This window comes from Mesoplodon densirostris, chromosome 10 (genome assembly GCF_025265405.1).
Source record: "Mesoplodon densirostris isolate mMesDen1 chromosome 10, mMesDen1 primary haplotype, whole genome shotgun sequence".
Lineage (NCBI taxonomy): Eukaryota > Metazoa > Chordata > Mammalia > Artiodactyla > Ziphiidae > Mesoplodon > Mesoplodon densirostris.
The window spans coordinates 98,625,628-98,643,709 of record NC_082670.1 but is presented as its reverse complement, the minus strand read 5'-3'; the positions used below and the strand labels follow the sequence as shown (position 1 = coordinate 98,643,709).

At 44.6% G+C, this 18,082-nt stretch overlaps 1 protein-coding gene across 1 annotated transcript in view; it reads right to left on the bottom strand.

The window, feature by feature from the left end:
* Window positions 1-18,082, bottom strand: part of ITPR1 (inositol 1,4,5-trisphosphate receptor type 1) — a 324,401-nt gene that overhangs the window by 140,560 nt on the left and 165,759 nt on the right. Inside the window, exons 25-33 of the mRNA XM_060109116.1 lie at window positions 14,269-14,407; window positions 13,693-13,751; window positions 10,849-11,010; window positions 10,580-10,750; window positions 10,004-10,069; window positions 8,921-9,058; window positions 5,136-5,261; window positions 2,812-3,012; window positions 959-1,210 (exon numbers count right to left, since the gene is read on the bottom strand). Coding sequence (XP_059965099.1) covers window positions 959-1,210; window positions 2,812-3,012; window positions 5,136-5,261; window positions 8,921-9,058; window positions 10,004-10,069; window positions 10,580-10,750; window positions 10,849-11,010; window positions 13,693-13,751; window positions 14,269-14,407 — 1,314 coding nt within the window. The remainder of the gene's footprint in view (window positions 1-958; window positions 1,211-2,811; window positions 3,013-5,135; window positions 5,262-8,920; window positions 9,059-10,003; window positions 10,070-10,579; window positions 10,751-10,848; window positions 11,011-13,692; window positions 13,752-14,268; window positions 14,408-18,082) is intronic.

Genomic DNA, 18,082 nt, shown 5'->3' with positions numbered 1-18,082 from the left:
TAAAAACAGTATATATATTTAATATATACTACATATGCTATATATATATATAAATGTATGTATATTTAGTTTAAAATATAAACTGAGTATATATTTTAAAACATACAAAGATAAAATATATACTGTATGATCCATTTTTTTGTTACTAGCTAATGTATATGAATAGGGAAACAGAAAGCTGGAAGAATTTACTTCAAAAACCTAAGAGATATTTACTACGGGCAGTGAAATGGTAGATTACTTCATTTTCTTATTGGTTACCTGTAGTTCTTGAATATTTTACAGTCGACATTCATTATTTTTGCAATACAAGTTTTTGTTTTAACTCTGTCTTTTTATTTATTTATTTTTTTTGTGTGTGGTACGCGGGCCTCTCACTGTCGTGGCCTCTCCCGTTGCGGAGCACAGGCTCCGAAGGTGCAGGCTCAGCGGCCATGGCTCACGGGCCCAGCCGCTCCGCGGCATGTGGGATCCTCCCGGACCGGGGCACGAACCCGTGTCCCCTGCATCGGCAGGCGGACTCTCAACCACTGAGCCACCAGGGAAGCCCAAGTTTTTGTTTTAAAGAATATATTTACAGAGTTAAGTTTTACACTGGTATGAACTGTATCTCAATGCACGTTTTTCTCATTTCTGAGAAGTTCATTCAGGTCAATGCTCTTTGCTCAACACGTGGAATCATTCATTCCACAGAGCTGAAGCCCTCCAGCAGTTTCCCATTCTTCTTCAAGGAGACAGACGGAAAAATTTACTTCCCCCATCCTTCCTCTAACCCCAAACCAATGCTCAAGAAGATGCTGTTTCAGCCAATGGAAATCTCACGACAAAATGAGCTGCAGGTGTCAAAACTGTGAGGTCCCACCTAGGTCAGTGGAAGACTCCCATCCAGCCACAGCCCCACACACCACGAGGAGAGACATGAGCAGGGCCCACCTATCCTGGGGATAGAGTCGCTCACCTCGGGGATGCAGTCCTCGTGGGTCACCACGCGGACAATGTCATCCAGCGGGAGCAGGGAGTTGCACTTGATCTCCGTGTAGACGTTCTTGCCCTCTGTGCACACGGCCAAGAGCTCGACCAGGTGGATGTGGTACATGAGAGGGCTGTTCTCATCCATCCGGTCCCGTTCCGACCTCATCATCTGGATCAGAGTCTGGAAAGAGGCTCTGTCGTTGTAGAATACGAGGACATCCTCTCCTGCATTAACCAGCTATAATCAAAAGAATAAGACTTGCTTATAGCACAAGTTGGCAGGGATGGGGGAAATCACTAAAAAAAAAAAATCTATTCACAAAGAAAGAGATGTTCTGTTAGCATTTACCTTCCAAAACCAGTAGCACCTGTACTACTGACCTCACCTAGATTTCATTCATTTATATTACTAAACAACTACACATCTTCAGCAGCAGCATTTTCATTCACAGATATAAAAATACCACAACAGTCCTAAAAAACTATCAGGGGAAGAGAAAGTCTACATACCAGCATTCATGTATCTGGTAAAAATGTAGATTTCAACCTTGCACTTGTATTTCCAAACTAATAATTAGGCTATGATTTTTGTTTTTAAAAATGTTTCCATCTCCTTTTCATGCCTTATAAGTACTCTTCTTACAACTCTTTCATACGCTGCCTTATTTCTTCACAATCACAAATTATCCAATCTTAATTAAGATACGCCTTCCTTTCAACACTCAAAGAGTCAAGGCATTCCTATTCGTAACTTGTCTCCCGGGGACTGGGACTTCTCATAACTCTACTTAAGAATTAATCAATTTCACCACTGCATGAAATACAAAAGATCCAAAAAGGGCCAGCACAGAAGTCAAAATAAATATGGTCAATATTACTTACTTAATAATAACTAACCTTTATAAACTCTGATTATGTGCCAGATACCATGATTACTTACAACAGCGACTACAGTAGCACAGCAGACTTCCAATAAACGGTAGCTATTACTGTCATCATTATCTGAGTTAACCTGCCTATCAGCTCCTCAAGTGAATATCGCCATGCCTTCATTTACAGAAACCCACACTGAGGGTTTGAGAAGTCAAATAACACATCCCGAATCACATGGCCAGGGACATGGTACAGCCAACATTCGCATCCCAGGTCGAGCCAACACTTTTAATGACACTGCACCACTTTTCACTGAAATCATATATGTAGATAAGATTATAAACCCAAGTGTTAAGTGGATTTACTTGAGATTCCTTTTTTTTTTTTTTTTTTTAAAGGTGGAAGGATGGATGAAACCAAGCATATGCAGACGCCGAAGTTGCAGGAGTGACAGAGGACCTTCCTGGCCAGACGGCATACATGGGACACTGACGTCCCCCAGAGAACCAAGGGGTACTTTGCCCCAATTCCACTGACCAGTTTCTCCTTGAGAATCATCAAGCAACAATTTTTCCAGCTAATTAATTTGGTGAATATTTTTTTTTTTTTTAAGTCGTAGAATCTACAAGAAGGGATGCTCTGGCTCAAAGGGTTCTACCCACATTTAACCTCCATCCACTGTATTTTGGTTCAGTATTCCTGGGGGTGTTTTTCCCTCTCAGAAGAATCCAAGCCAATGATCCTTAAAATAAACAGAATTATTGCCACAAAAACTAGATCAGACTCTTGCCTGTATCTATAGCTTAAGCTCACAAACACATGATTACACACACTTACACACACACACACGCACGCAATTACTTTCTGTCCCTTCCTATGGCTCCTGGACGGGGTGCCAGTTCGTACTGATAAAATTAAATAATTTTTAAGCTCCTATGGAACACCCGAGGAATCCATAGTTGTCACCTCAGCCATGACCATGTCTTGGCACTTTTTGATGAATTTCCCTTCAGCCTTGACAATCGTCTGCAAGAACTTGATGTACTGGACGTTTCGACCGTGAGTCTCAATGCAGTGAACAAAGTGCTGGACGACTCTCTCGTTGATCTCACTACACAGCTGGAAATTGTTCATGAAGATGTGCTGCATCGTGACCGCCTCCAGGATCTGGCACAAGAGTGAGGGCGGGGGCACAGGCACATGGTCAAAGGAAGGCCAGAGCAGAGGACCAAGTGAGAAAAAGAAGAGTCCACGACAAACACAGAGAGGGGGGCATTTAACCCCGTGAAAGCATCCTTCTCCATTCTCGCTTCTGTATCGCCTTCCTTTTTACTCAACTTTTTCAATAAACACATAGGGCACTAAACTAATCATTAGTTTTCTGCTGAATGAATTCCAGAGGGACCATCAGCACCCAGATCAAGAAATCAAACAGGCTGCCTTTATGGCCCACCCCCCAGTTTTACTACTATTTTGACTTGCACAACCATAGATTTGTTTTGCCTGTTCTCGAACCTCACGCAACCTCTTCTACCTGGCTTCTTCAACATTACTTTTGCATGTTGTCATCCATGTTGTTGCATGTATTACTAATTTGTTCCTTGTCACCACTATGTACATTCCATTGCATAGCTATACCACAATGCATTGATCTGTTCTATTGTTGATGGGCATCTGGGGGAGTATCTAATTTTAAGAGTAAGTAGTTACACAATTCTTATGACAAATACAGTGAACAGTGTGAACAGTGCCGCTCTGAACATTCTTCTAAACGTCTTCTGATAAACACAATGTATGCATCTCTGTTGGCTTTATACCCAAGAGTCGAACTGTTGGGTTGCAGAATTTAAATATGTTTGGCTTCGGAAGATACTTCCAAACAGCTTTGAAAGATGTTACCAATTTACATTGTACATTACAGCTACTCTGTATCCTAGTCAACACTTAGTAATGTCAGTCTTTTCATTTTAGTCACATTTTGTTGTATGCATCTTGCTTGATTTGCATTTCTCTGATGACTAACCATGTTGCGGGCCTTGTCATATTTATTGGCCATTTGGATAACCTCTACTGTGGAGTGTCCCACTGTTAAATTTTTTGTCCATTTAAAAAAGTGGGCTCTGTATTTCCTTACGGACTCTCCTGAGTTTGATACCTATTCTGGGTATGAACTCGTTGCTGGACTCGTACACTGTGTCTTCTCCCACTCTTTGGCTTGTCTTTGCTAACTTAATGGTGTCATTTGATGAACAGAAGTTCTTAATTTTAAATAAGTCCAATTTATTGATATTTTCCTTGATGACTAGTGCTCTTTGCATACTGTGTGAAAAAACTTCCCTTTCCACAAGGTCATGAAGTTATTTTCATGTTCTCTTCTAGAAGCTTAATTTTCTACTTTTTACCCAGACTTACTGAGTTATTGGGTTTTATGACTAGTATGAGGTAGGGGGCTTTAACCTTTTCATTTTTTGCGTTTTCTTTTTCTTAACATGACAAAGAGGGAATATTACCCAACAACGCAGTAGTCCTTTTCCTGGAAAGCTCCAGCAGTACGGATAAGTGAGTGTTTCTGTGTGTTTCTGTGTGTGTATGTGAAGGTGTGTTCATGTACAAAGATGTCCTTTGCAGTACTGTTCACAAGCCAAAATCAGACACTGCCTAATTGTCCATTAATACAGGAACTGGTCTAAAAAAAGTTACAGCCATTCTACAGAATGCCATTTAGCCATGAAAATGAAAGAGAAAAGTTTATATATTTTTCACTTGCAAAGACAGCCAAGATGTGTTAAGTGAAAAGAGCAAAATGCAAAACAATTGGGTGGAGTGTACCACCACCTTCTTTTAAAAAAAGCATATTACACATTTAATATATTTTTAAAAACATGTTTAACTAAAATGTAACATAATTATGTTTTACATGGATATATGATGTTTTGTATAAACACAGAAAACTTGATGCATGAACTTAGGAGGTTGTGCCTGCACTGTGAGAATCAGCACTTTGCTATGGTTGGAGTTTTATGCAGTGAGGACTGTTATTAAGAAAAAATATCAATTTATCTTACCTTTGCATCCACCACCTCTTCCCCCCTCCTTCTACCTTTTCTCCCAAAAAGATGGGGAGTATTTACATCCTCCAGAGTGTTGATCAAAATATTCCCCGTTGGAATGAATGTTGCCTCATAACAATTCCCAGCGGCCACAACAGCAAAAGAACAAGGTGTTCTTCTCGCTTCCTGCTTCCCCACCCTCCTCCCCACACAGATTTCCAGACAGGCTTCCAGTCTTACCCCTGGGTTGAGAAACAGGTTTATATGTTTGTGGAGCAAAGCCTGATTCTGCTGGTTGCCAGCACAGAAATTCTGCAGAAACTCGTGAGCCAGCCTCATTATCTCCTGCATCTTGGTGTCTTCGGCCTGTGTGGAGGGAGAGAGACAAAAAACAGGTTGAAAACAGGGCTATGCCTTTGACTAGAGAAGGCTGACAGGAGAAAGTACTGATCTCTAGGCCAGGAGGCCAGGTTCGATGACACCCCCATCCCCTCTGACTAATGTGGGGCTCTGGGAGTGTTTGCTGGGGGCGGGCTGTGTGAAAACATTGGGGGACTGCACTGCTGACCCTGCAAAGAAGCCAACAAGTTGTTTATACGTCATGGAGAAAAGTGAATTCTCTCCCACTAGCTTTGGGCAGAAATGAAATGATTTTATTGGGGAAAAGGGCAATAGAGAGTGAAAGCTAAGAGGAAGTGTCTGGAATTCCACTGTCTAGCAATGGCTGACATCTCTGAACTCCCTACTTCTGAAAACACCGACGGACAGCAGATGGGAGCCGACTTCCTCACTGGCCATAAACACACACCTCCCCAGCTCTCGGGCATAAATTTTTAAGTTGCCTTAACCTGTGGACACGCTAACATTTGGCAGTAGCTAACATGGCACAGTGGAAATCTCTTTAGATTCCAAGTTAGGGCACAGGTATCTGTCTTAACTCCTTTCCCTGTCACTTCAGGCACATTAGTTAACCTAAGACTTAGTTTTCCTACCTATAAAATCAGGATAATATGTGTCTCAGGCATTTCACATGGTTGATTACGATATTCTCATTTCATATATCAAAAACAGACACTCGATAAGCAACAAGGATAGATTGTACAGCACAGGGAAGTATAGCCATTATCTTATAATAACTTTTAATGGAGCAAAATCTATAAAGATACTAAATCCCTTTGCTGTACCCCTGAAACTAATATTGTAAATCAACTATGCTTCAATTAAAAAAAAAATACACTCAGGGCTTCCCTGGTGGCACAGTGGCTGAGAGTCCGCCTGCCGATGTAGGGGACATGGGTTCGTGCCCCGGTCCGGGAGGATCCCACATGCCGCGGAGTGGCTGGGCCCGTGAGCCATGGCCGCTGAGCCTGCGCGTCCGGAGCCTGTGCTCCGCAATGGGAGAGGCCACGGTAGTGAGAGGCCCGCGTACCACCAAAAAAAAAAAAAATATATATATATATATATATATATATATATATATATATACTCAGTATTTGTAAAGAGTTGGATGCCTATGACAAGACAATTATATAAAACCTCTTGCCACTCTGCCCAGTTCTAAACAAGCCACCGTTTCCAATAGTAAAAAGGCCCCAAATGGAAATCATCCCTCAGATTCATAGAGCCCACGTCATCTTCCTAAGTCATCGCACATACTTCGCCTCATTTCAAGGGCCAGAAAGTGTAGCAGTTGGGAATGCAGGCCCTGAAACCAGGCTGCCTGGCCCTTAGGCCAGGTCTACAACTTCCAAGCTGTGTGACCTTGGGCAGGTGACTTAACCTTTCAGTTTCCTCATCTGTAAAATGGAGCTAATGACACACACACTTCCTACTGTGGTTACGACGATTAAATGAGAAAATTCACGTCAAGGGCTTAGACAGTAATGACTCAGTAAACGTTAGCTATTGGTACTGGTCTAGAATGAGTGTCAGCAAATTTTTTTCTTACAGGTCCAGATACATACTTTAAGGGTTTATGGGTCAAAAAGCAAAACAGAAGACATTACGCACGAACTTATATAACCCCTGAAAATTTAACTATTCAAAAACGTAGCAACCATTCTTATCTCATATGCTGTATAAAAACAGGTGGTGGGCTGGAAGTGATTCATGTCTGCAGTTTGCCCACCCTGGTCTAGACAACAACCCTGTGAGAAAACAGAAGACATCTGCCGAGAACGCTGACGGAAGGAATCCGAACTGTCAGTGTGACAATCGAACAAAGCAGGAGATTTAAAAGGACACTGTTAGCCAGTCTCAGAACAACAGAACGGGTATTACATTTGCCTCCCATTTACAGAGAGAGGGGCAAAGCTTCTAGCTCTAAGAAACAAGAGGGTTTTGGACAGACAGACACTGCAGCAGCCTTGAACCACTCTGCATTCTTCCGCTTCTTCAGCTTAGAGAGGAATCTCCTGGTGCACAAGCTAACTAAAAAGCTTCTGGCCTTCAAAGCAGACCTTTACAGGGCAAGCAAGCTCATAAAGACATAACAAGAGGTTCGTTGTTGGCAGGAATCCGTCCACTGTTCTCACACACTGGGATGGCTGTACCCAACCAAAACCCAGACAAATTACACGCACACACACATACACAATCTTCTGACTTTGAGCCACCAATTCCAACCGAATCTGGTTCCTATAGATCGATTCAACACTGCTCTGTAAATGAATGTCTCTCATTAGGGAAACGTTATTATGGGGCAAAGCCAAGGCCAGCAAACTCCCTCCTCACATTCTTCACACAGAGGGAGGTAAACCCACTTGCTCTTTCTAGTCAAAATGTCAGCCACATTCGGATGACACCCACACCTGTCTACGTTAATTCCAACGTAGTTAAGTAGCTGACCTACTGGAGGCATTAAACTTGTGCTTTACTGGTGGCTGGTGAAAGGCCTGACTCATCTGATTCACACAGGCACTGTGACTGAGCAGGAGGCCTTGGCAGGGAACTTCCTAAAGCGCAGGGCAGCAGGTAAAGGTATGTTACCTACTAAGGTGAGGTACAGGTAAGGTGGAAGGCACACAGGTCCAAGACCCGGGCTCCACAGGTGAGTGGGGCTGACTCTGCAAGGTGCAGCTGGGCCTTCCAGGCAAGTTACTAAACCTCTCTGGCCTCAGTTTTCTCATTTAAAATGGGGCTTGTAATAGTACCACCTATCTCATCAGGGTGTCCTGAGGGTTAAATGAGCAAATGACGTAAAGGCCTCAGCACAGTGCCTGGCACCCTGCAAGCACTAGGCAGTGAACCTTCTTCAGGTGACGCTTCACTAGCGAGTCTCTGGGAGCCACTGGCAAACTCAAGAGACCAGCGTCTATGCCTTTGGACTCTAAACTTCCCCAAGCCTCGGTCTCCTCATCTATCACGTGGCAACACCAAGATCGCCATACTGGGTTTTAGAAGCTTGAACGAATGCTTCTGAAAGTGCCGTCAGGCCACACGGATGCAAATGTTATCCTCCTTCCCTGAACCCCATCACTAGTGATGCCAAACGCTAACATGAAAAATGGGAGACGCAGTGTAACGGCTAGCAACAGACCAGAAGACTTAGAGCCAAGCAGTATCTGATAGATGCAACTCAACCAGCTGTCAGCACATGAGTGAGGACCTGGAGTGGGCGAGTCCCACGTCCCCACATGCATTTAGTACCTTGTAGTGCTGACGTGCCTGAGTAACACTGCAGACGAAACTGTACAGCACAAGCCCATGTGCAGAGACAGCTGTCATCAGACCTCTGTATTCAGACCAAGCTGTCCCCATCCAGCATGGTACGGGAGTAAGGAGAGAATACACAGACTGCTCCTTCTTTATAGAATCTTCCAAGTGGAGGGAGGTTATGGGTGGTTTTGCTTCCTTGTTAGGATGCTCTGTTTGTTTCATATAAATTACCTAAGACGGCTTTATAGTGACAATCGTCACATCAGCTTCATTTCTTCACCAACCGCTCCCAAGTGCAAAGGGTTTGGGGAGACCCAGGAACCCGCCCCCCACCCCGTGGAGCGGCAGCCGTGGATGTGGACGCCCACCTTCTCGTAGGGGATCTGTAGAAGCTCCAGCACCACGGCGTGGGCGCCCATGTTCCGGAGCAGGCGTTGCTGCTGCTTCCTGCTCTTCCTCACCGAGGCGCCTTCTTGGACACAGAGTTTGCTGAGTCGAATCAAAATCTGGTACAAAGAAAGAATCGAAGTTTCTCCTCTGACCCCCATCTCAGTTCCGAGGACCTAACCTACAGCCTAGTGACTACAGTTCGTGATACCTCACTGTATACTTGGAATTGGCTAAGGGAGTAGATCTTAAGCCTTCTTACCTCTCCCCACCAGCTCCCCCAAAAAACCTAACTACGTGAGTGATGGATGTTTAATTAACTTGACTGGGGTAAGCATTTCACAGTGCGTATGTATATCAAATCATCACTTTGTCAAGTATATTATAATTTTGTTAATTACACCTCAAAGTTGGAAAAAAAATTTTTAAGAAAAAGGAAATCAATCTCAGAAAACTAGGAAGTGTAGTTGGAAAAAAGATTGCAGGGGGTGGTGTGGACAGGAAGGCAAAAGGATCACAATATATTAAGAACATAAGATGAGGGAAACTCCTCTAACTTGTAGTATCTCTATTGATTGTATTAAACCAAATCCACATAGGGCTAAGAACAAGTCTTCCAGAATAACCAATGGATTACGGCTCCATCAGCAAGTGGGATGGTTTCAGATCTCCTAAAATGATATGACTCAGCATCATTGCCAAGGACTTGGGAAGAATTTGCTCTAGGGTAAAAAACACCAAGCGCCAACCTCCCAACTTTGAACTAGCCTATGCAAAGATTCCTAAGGAGCTATGGTTCTCGTTGGTGGGTACTACGTGCCAGCCGCTGAGGAAAATCCTTGACAATTTCACCACTTAACTCTTCCTTCAACGGTAAACCTTCACAAGTATAGGTGCTGGAGGCACCTATACAAGGTGAGGAGACTGAAGACACACAAATAATAAGTGGCAGAGCTGGATTTGAACCAAGACCTGACACTGAAACCCATGCACTTAACCTCAGAGGTGTACTTTCTCCCTGTTACACTTGCCATGAAGGGAAAAGCTCAAGAGGGGGCACTTACCTCTTTGACCACCCTGTAGTTATAGCTGCTGGTGCTCTCATGCTTCTGTGACTTGTTATTCCCCTCCTAGGAACCAAGATGAACATGAGTGGGGTTTGTACAACTCTTAGGTTCCTGTCTGTTTGTTAGGATTAGCATCACAATTCAGGAAAGAACAGGAGTTTTGCAGCGTTTTCCAGCCGTCATGCTGGGTTTGTGCCTGTCATTCACTTGCTCACAACTCAGCTCCCCTCTGATGGGAGAGGATGCACATTATTGCACTGATGGGGGAGAAGATGATGGTCCAGGCATGGCTGGAGAACAGGTTCTTTCCCAAGTGCGTCTGCAAGGAACACCTGGTGCTAGTTCACTCAAAGTCTGTTCTACATGGGCCAAGGTGGCACGAGAGATGACACTGAACTTGTATTTGTAGCTCACTTCCAGGAAGAATGGCTGTCACCCTGTTAACAAGCAGACCTCTTGAGAATCAAGCCCATCCTATAATCTGCATTTTTATCTAAAACCGGAGGAGGACATTTACTTGTTCTGAGGACCCCATCCATCTCCTCCTGCAGCATTAACTTGTGTGTCACCCACCTCTGTTTTCTTATGTTCATTTTCACCAGATGCACCGTCCATGGCCTCATCAGGGCCCTGCCCTTTGTACACCCAAAGCTCTGACTTCTCCACGATGGATCTCAGTTGGTCCAAGTCTTGTTTGATCTGTTTGTAGTTGTCGACATCTTGGCTGGTAACAAGCAGTTGAACCTGAACGAATGCAATTCATTAATGACTCACAATAGCCTCTCAGACAGACAATGCCAACAACACACACAAACACACACACACAGAGCAACCCGACCTACCTGTTTGAAGGCCTGCAGGACCTCCTGCCTCTGACTGAAGTGCCGAAAGAGGAGCTGCAGGGCCCCTGACACCAGGGGTGGGTAGTCATGCATCGTCAAATGCAGCAGGACCCGGAGGAAGGTTCTGCCGCCGTGGTCATCCAGGTCCAGTGGCGTGTTCTCCTCACTGAGGGGAAAGGCCAAATGAGCCAAGACGCCCTCTCCCGTGCCCTTGGGCCCAGACACACCTCACCTAGTGAGATTCCTAACTCTGTAGCCCCCCTCAGCCGACCTGGCTTTTCATTGCCTCATTTAACAACATACAACCTTATTTGCTCTTCAACTATGTTCTGAGGTGAGGGGGCAGTCAAGCTGTCCCAACTGGGGGCTTCCCTGGTGGTGCGGTGGTTAAGAATCCGCCTGCCAATGCAGGAGACATGGGTTCGATCCTTGGACTGGGAAGATCCCACATGCCTCAGAGCAACTAAGCCCGTGCGCCACAACTACTGAGCCTGTGCTCTAGAGCCCGCGAGCCACAACTACTGAGCCCACATGCCACAACTACTGAAGCCAGCGTGCCTAGAGCCCGTGGTCCGCAACAAGAGAAGCCACCGCGATGAGAAGCCTGCGCACCGCAACGAAGAGTAGCCCCTGCTCGCCGCAACTAGAGAAAGCCTGTGGGCGGCAACGGAGACCCAATGCAGCCAAAAATAAATAAATTTAAAATAAATTAAAAAAATTAAAAGATGTCACAACTGTCTAATTTTTAATCAAAGTCCCCACCCTCCCACAGTGACAGGCCTGGCTTTGCAACCAGATTCCCAACTGGCGTTCTGCTGGGCTTCACCTGTGGTTTGAGAGCTGCACACAGCTGTGTTTCTCCCGAGTTGCTAGTTTATTTTTTATTTAGGATGCCCCGATTCAGCACCTAGCAAACCCTCTGTGGTGAAGGATGAGCTTTCTTTATGTCTAGTCTGTAGCCAACTGCTGTCTTGGTCTGTACCATGGTCCACTGATGGTGCACTTGGATGCGGTCACAGGGTCCAACTGCCACCAAAGTGCCCAAAGGCTCACTTATCTAAACTGGTAGCAAGCGCTTTGGTCCCACAGACCCCACTTTGCGGAGTGTTGCCGTGAATCACCCCAACTCAGTGTTCCTCCAACTGGGGTTAATCAGTATATTATCAGGGGTTCTCTCAATATCTACGGTAACTTGACTGTGTGTTACTTATACAAGTAAAAATGCAATAAGCACATGCTGGAGCAAATGGCAGGCCACCTCGAACCTGAGCGCTGCCACTCAATTTTTGTGTCAGTGCCCAATTTGTATTTCCAGTCAAATGAGGGCCGAATGCTGGGACCTTTGTGGCTGCAGACAAGCAAGAAAGCCACAGATTTACTCAGTGAGTAAATCCTCTGTTCGTGCTACGTGCTCCAAAAAGGTGTGAAGAAGCTTTCGTTGCTGTTCAATATCAGGAAAGTGGTGGGAGAGCTGAGACACCACCCAGCAGACCGAAATGACATCATGTTAAACTCAAAACCCCTGAGTTTCAGAAGAGCAACCTCTTCCATAGAGTAAATGCTGCTGCTAAGTCAAATTTCACAGGTTCTACATTAAGCGCTGCGGTAGACTGTTAACATCGGTGGCCCCTCTCTGGTCTAAACACTCTTGTATACGTCCCTCCCACACTGATGCTGGGCTCGGCCGGGCAATTTGCTCTGACCAATAGGACGTTAGCAACATGATGCAAGCAGAGGCTTGCTTAGTGCTTGCACACTGTTGGTCTCTACACTTAGAGCCAGTCACCAAGCTATGCAGAAGCCCAAGATACTCATGTGCAGAGAGACAAGTCCCAGCCTTACTGACACCTCCATCAAAGAGCCAGAAATGCGAGAAGAGCAACATGAATGTGCCAGCCCCAGTCACAGCTACCACAGCTGCACGACAGACCCAACAGGGACCAACAGAAGAAGCATCCAGCTGAGCCCCCGTCAACCCACAGAACTGTGAGAGGCAATAAAATGCCTGTTGTTTTAATCCATTAAGTTTTTTTTTTTTTTTTTTTTTTTCGCTACACGGGCCTCTCACTGCTGTGGCCTCTCTCTCGTTGCGGAGCACAGGCTCTGGACACGCAGGCTCAGCGGCCATGGCTCACGGGCCCAGCTGCTCCACAGCATGTGGGATCTTCCCGGACCGGGGCTCGAACCTGGGTCCCCTGCATTGGCAGGCGGACTCTCAACCACTGCGCCACCAGGGAAGCCCTAATCCATTAAGTTTTGAGAGTAGGTTATTACATGGCAATAGGTAACTCAACCAAGCCTGCATATTCTAAGAGTTATGCATAGAGGGTGTTTATACCAAGTTTGCCGGTGTTTGAGGCTTATAGGTATTTGAGTCTTGTAACAATGTTTTGAGTCAACACTGAGCAATCTCATCCTTTAGAAAAGGGTTCATACATTAATCTCATGTTAGGGACAATGAAAGAACAGTATAAGTGTCTGTGTCCTTTTCATCGCTGCTTGGCTTCTAAAGGGCTCGGGGGTGACTGCAGCCCATTAGCAGCAATGATCTTGCTACACTCACTCTGTTTTGAGCCCCCCCCCTTTCTTTCAACTCTATTTCCTCACCATTTAAAAAAGTTTTGTCATGTGTGTACTTTGGGAAACCTCCATCAATTCTTTCTGTTGTAAGCAGGAAACACACACACACATGAACCCAACTAAGATCACTCTGACCCGAGTACTTAGAGTTATGAAGAGAGCAGTCAAACAACCTAAACCCGAAGACTAAACGTTTCCTAGTACAGTAAAGGGGAAGCCTCCCCCATCTTAGAACCACCTACAAAACAGAAAGTGAAAATATACTTTCCTTCCTCCAAAGATGCCCTCGGCCTGCTCTTCAATGTGTTCAAAATCAAGAGCACCTGTAAAGTCAGAGAAGAGAACTTCAGGTGCAGGAAGGGGTGAAAACGCGCTGCTCGTGAACTTCCCCCCAAACAGGCTCGCCCCTGCCCCTCAGGCCTTGATAGGTGGGGTTATTTCTACCACCACCGTTCTCCTTATCCATCACCACTATTTCCTGGGCAGGGAAAAGCATCCACCATGAGTAAAAGTTGGTAGTGGACAGTAAATTTTCTTAGAGAGTTTTGTTTTGGGTTTTTTGTTTTTTTGTATTTCACCGTAACACTAGAACCCTCAGCTGTCTTATGACTAAGACACTCCAAGATGGAAGGAAATAAGATCTATCCCAGAAGGGATCTGGGCCCTTTCAATTATTCCCCTGCCCCAAAAGGGTAACTCCCAGGGTCTCATTCTAAAATGCAGTCATCTTCAAAAACGTTCACATATTACCCTTGTTCTAGAACATACTCTTTGGACATCCAGTTTTCATGAGGCCCAGGTCCCATTTTACGGCTGAAGCCCCATTCTGGCATCACTAACCTGGTACATTACTTGGTCCCTCTTGGCTGCTGCTTCCGGAGGATGTTTCCGAAGTCTGGGAATTGCTTTCATCAAACTCCCGCTTAAATATACACAGGAGGCAGGAGATCCTATAATCCAACCTCACATTCAAAATAAACTAAAGATTCAAGTGGAAATGGAAACAGATTGGTTACATTAGCAGACCACCTGGAACATTCTGCCAAGCCACCGCACTCTGGCTGGGCCTGGCGTCTGCTGCATCAATTACCTTAAACACTACGTGAGCCAGATATTGGGCTTAGATTTCAACCGTCACTTTAACAAAAGACTTCTAGGACTATAGCAAGTTCGCCCACAGAACCTTAGCTTCTAGTGTAAACTCCAGCGTCCCGGCAATGAATTTAACGCTCAGAACAACACATCACTCACTCTCCACTCCATCCTCTATAAAACATTGCTTTAGTTCAGCAAGTACTGAATGCCAACTCTGGGCCTTAAGAAGAGTGAAGTTGGCTGCTTTTAAAAGAACTGACAGAGAAAAATGTGTCTTCAGTACTGAAAATTAGTTTGGGTCTTATTTTCTATTACTGATTGTTTTCTCTGATGTAGATACAAACCCTTGGGCTCCCTCTTCTTTCACTCCCTGTATCCCCTCCCAGTTCACTCCAACAGAAAGTCACTTTTTCCATGTTTGTGGCTGGAGGTCAACCACCTGGCATGGTTTAAGGGCCTTACTGACATCCTCCCTTCCGTCCTCTCCTTACCTCTGCCTGGCCCTCCTGGCGACCTTACCCAATGCCAGGGTTGTCACCCTTCCTGGACTGAAACAGATCCTTGGCTTATCTTCCAAGCTCTTGGTCCACGTTTCCTACCGACTGCTGGACATCCCCTTTGGGGGTTTCCCAGAGTCTCAAACTCAGTATTGTACCAAACTAACAGTGTCCATTCTGCCTGGGCTCTCCCACCCTCAGTCAACCTCGGGACCATCAACTCTTCCTTCCTTGATACACACACCTCATCAGTGACTAAGCCCTGCTGGTTCGACCTCTGCCACTCCTCACGGATCTCTCTCCCGCCGTTGTTTACCCCCGCTCACAGCCTCTATCTCCCTCCTCGGCCATTACAGAAGCAAGTTTACCAGATCCACATCTCAAAGGTGCTTCTTCTTAGGTTAGCCCCCTGCTTGAAAACGTTCAAAGGCTCCCCACCGAGTAAAGTCCTAATACTTCAGGCACCCAGAGCTCCCTAGAGCATGGTGCAGTCCGCCTTTCCAACCTCATTTCAGCACACTCCACGTCCCTGCCCAAGGAGAACAGCTTATGGACCCATGCGCCATCATGTCCTGGTTCAACCTGCTCCATCCACCTGAGAACGGCCCCTTGTTTCTATACATATCCCGTCCAGGCCTAAAGGCTCCGAGAAAATCTTACCTCCTCTGGTCCTTACTAAATAGGATCACATGACCTAGCTGTATCTCAGGAGAACACTTTTCTCATGGCTTTATTTCCATGTACACACAGCTTCATCACACCTTATCTTCCTATTAGACTATAAACCCCCTGTAGACATAGCCTGTGTCCAAAGCATCTGTGCATTCCTCATAGAGCCCAGCAAAGTGCCTTTCATATGGTAAGGGATCAGTAAGTATTTGCTGAAAGAATGAATCCATCAACCAAATGTTCTCTGATTACGACAGTGAGTCGACCTCAAGATGTAACCGAGTTTCACACCGCATCAATTCTGATAAACATGCACGATATTCACATACTTGGGACCTGTAAGCCAAGGCCTAAGAAATCCTTGAAATCCTTCTCTACTTTTGGTCGGACATAAATTCAATGAGTTTTCTTCTTTATTTAAATCACTCTTTATTGCCTTCAGTAATTATTCTGAGGAGTCCCAGTGATGTTTTCAAACCATTAGCTAATTGTGATTTCAGAATCGAAAAAAAATCCTCAAATCTGTAAACATTTATAGTTCTCTACTCCATGTTCCGGGATTGAGATTAGACAGTGCAGGATGAAAGAGAAAGGTGATAACAGTATTCTTTTCATGAAGGAACAGCTGATTTTGTTAATGAATAAAAAATTACCAAGGAGCAGAAAGAGGAAAATGCACTGTTGGCAGGCTGGGAGGTTCTCATATGGAAGATCATGGCCTCTCCAGTAAACTGGCTCCCACCCTCTCTTGCCTATGCCAGGACTTTGCTCCTACAATTGATCCTCTCTCCCCTTCAACAGTAAGTCTTCCCTCTCTACGTGATCACTCCCATTCAGCAGACAATCTTGCTGACATCTCCCAACTTAAATATTACCAATAATCACCCTGCAGCCACCTTCCCACTTTTCTCTGTTCATCTTCACAGCAAATCCACTCAAGAGGTTGTAGGTATTGACTCCCCACTTCATCTTCTCCCATTCTCTCTTGAACCTGACCTGTTCCCAAACTCGTCAAGGATGCTCCCACCTCAAGCCTCTGCATTTATTGTTCCCTCTTGGAGTCCTGGAGACTGTTTTCCTAGATACCCACATACTAGCTCCCTCATTGCATGCAGGTCTCTGATCACGTGACCTTAATGGGGAGACCTTCTCTGACAATTCCATCAAAAACAATACCCGTGGCCTTTAACCCCAATGGCCTTCAAACCATCTTGACTCTTATATTTTAACATCCTTAGTATATACATTTTTATATGTCTATGCCTCCTATCAAAATGTAAGCAGGAACGATTCTGTTCATTGCTGCATCTTCAGTGCTTAAAAGTACTCGGCATGCTCTGAAAAGGACAGGTTTCTGGTAACTGACTATACAGCTGAACTGAATGAATAAGCATTTTCAGAACTCTAATGGAAAACTGATGAATTCATAAAAGTGCTAACAAAAGATCAAGATGAAAAAAACCTAATTACATGGGACTGAGTGAACTGATGAGGATGATTATAAGTTTTGTGATTTTCTGTTTGAGTAAAAAAAAAAAAAATCCCACAAGGACTCAGAGGCAAAAAATATACAAATCAATTTTCACTGCAAAGTAGCTGTTACACTGGAGGATTACTGGACTGAATGTCAATATTATGACATAGTCTGATTGTGTTTCGTGTTTGGTAATTGCAATCATTGTTGCTTTTGTTGTGGTCATCCATTTACAATGCTTGGTGTCAGTTTATTTATCTCTTGTAAAAATAAAATACAGTGTGTGTGTGAAAAAAAGATTAAATGAGATAATGCATATGAAAAAAGCATTAGAAACAAATATGCTTTATTCTCATTGTTAACTGAAATGGTAAATGATGTTTAAATTGTATAATTATAATTAATTTGTAATGTGGTACTCAAAATTTAAACAAATATATCCCTCTCACAGTAACACTGTTAGAGGTAAAAAAAAAAAAAAAGTACTCGGCATGGAATCAGTCTCTATAAATGGCTGTTGAATGAATGAATGAATGAATGAATAAGGGAGGGAGGAAGGGAAGGATTGAGGGAGGAGTTACAAACTTAATGGAACCTTGACTGAGTAATGGACAAAAAACAGGGAATTCAGCTATGTATAGAAGCGTAAGTGAGTTAATTCTAAGTGGGTGAAGACAGAGACCAATGACTAGGGAAATGTAAGGTAACTGCAGAAAGTGTGGCATGGCTGGAGGAACAGGAGATGACCGCACAGGGAGCAGAGGGCCCATTCAGAAACAGCACTTGAGGCTGAGCTAAGAGTCTACCTCCACTCTCTTCCCAGAAAGCCTAGGGCTCCATCAAAGCAGGGACACTGGATGCAGATGGTCCCCTGGGAAGCACACTCCTGCCCACCCTGCCCCCACCCCGGCCCACGGTT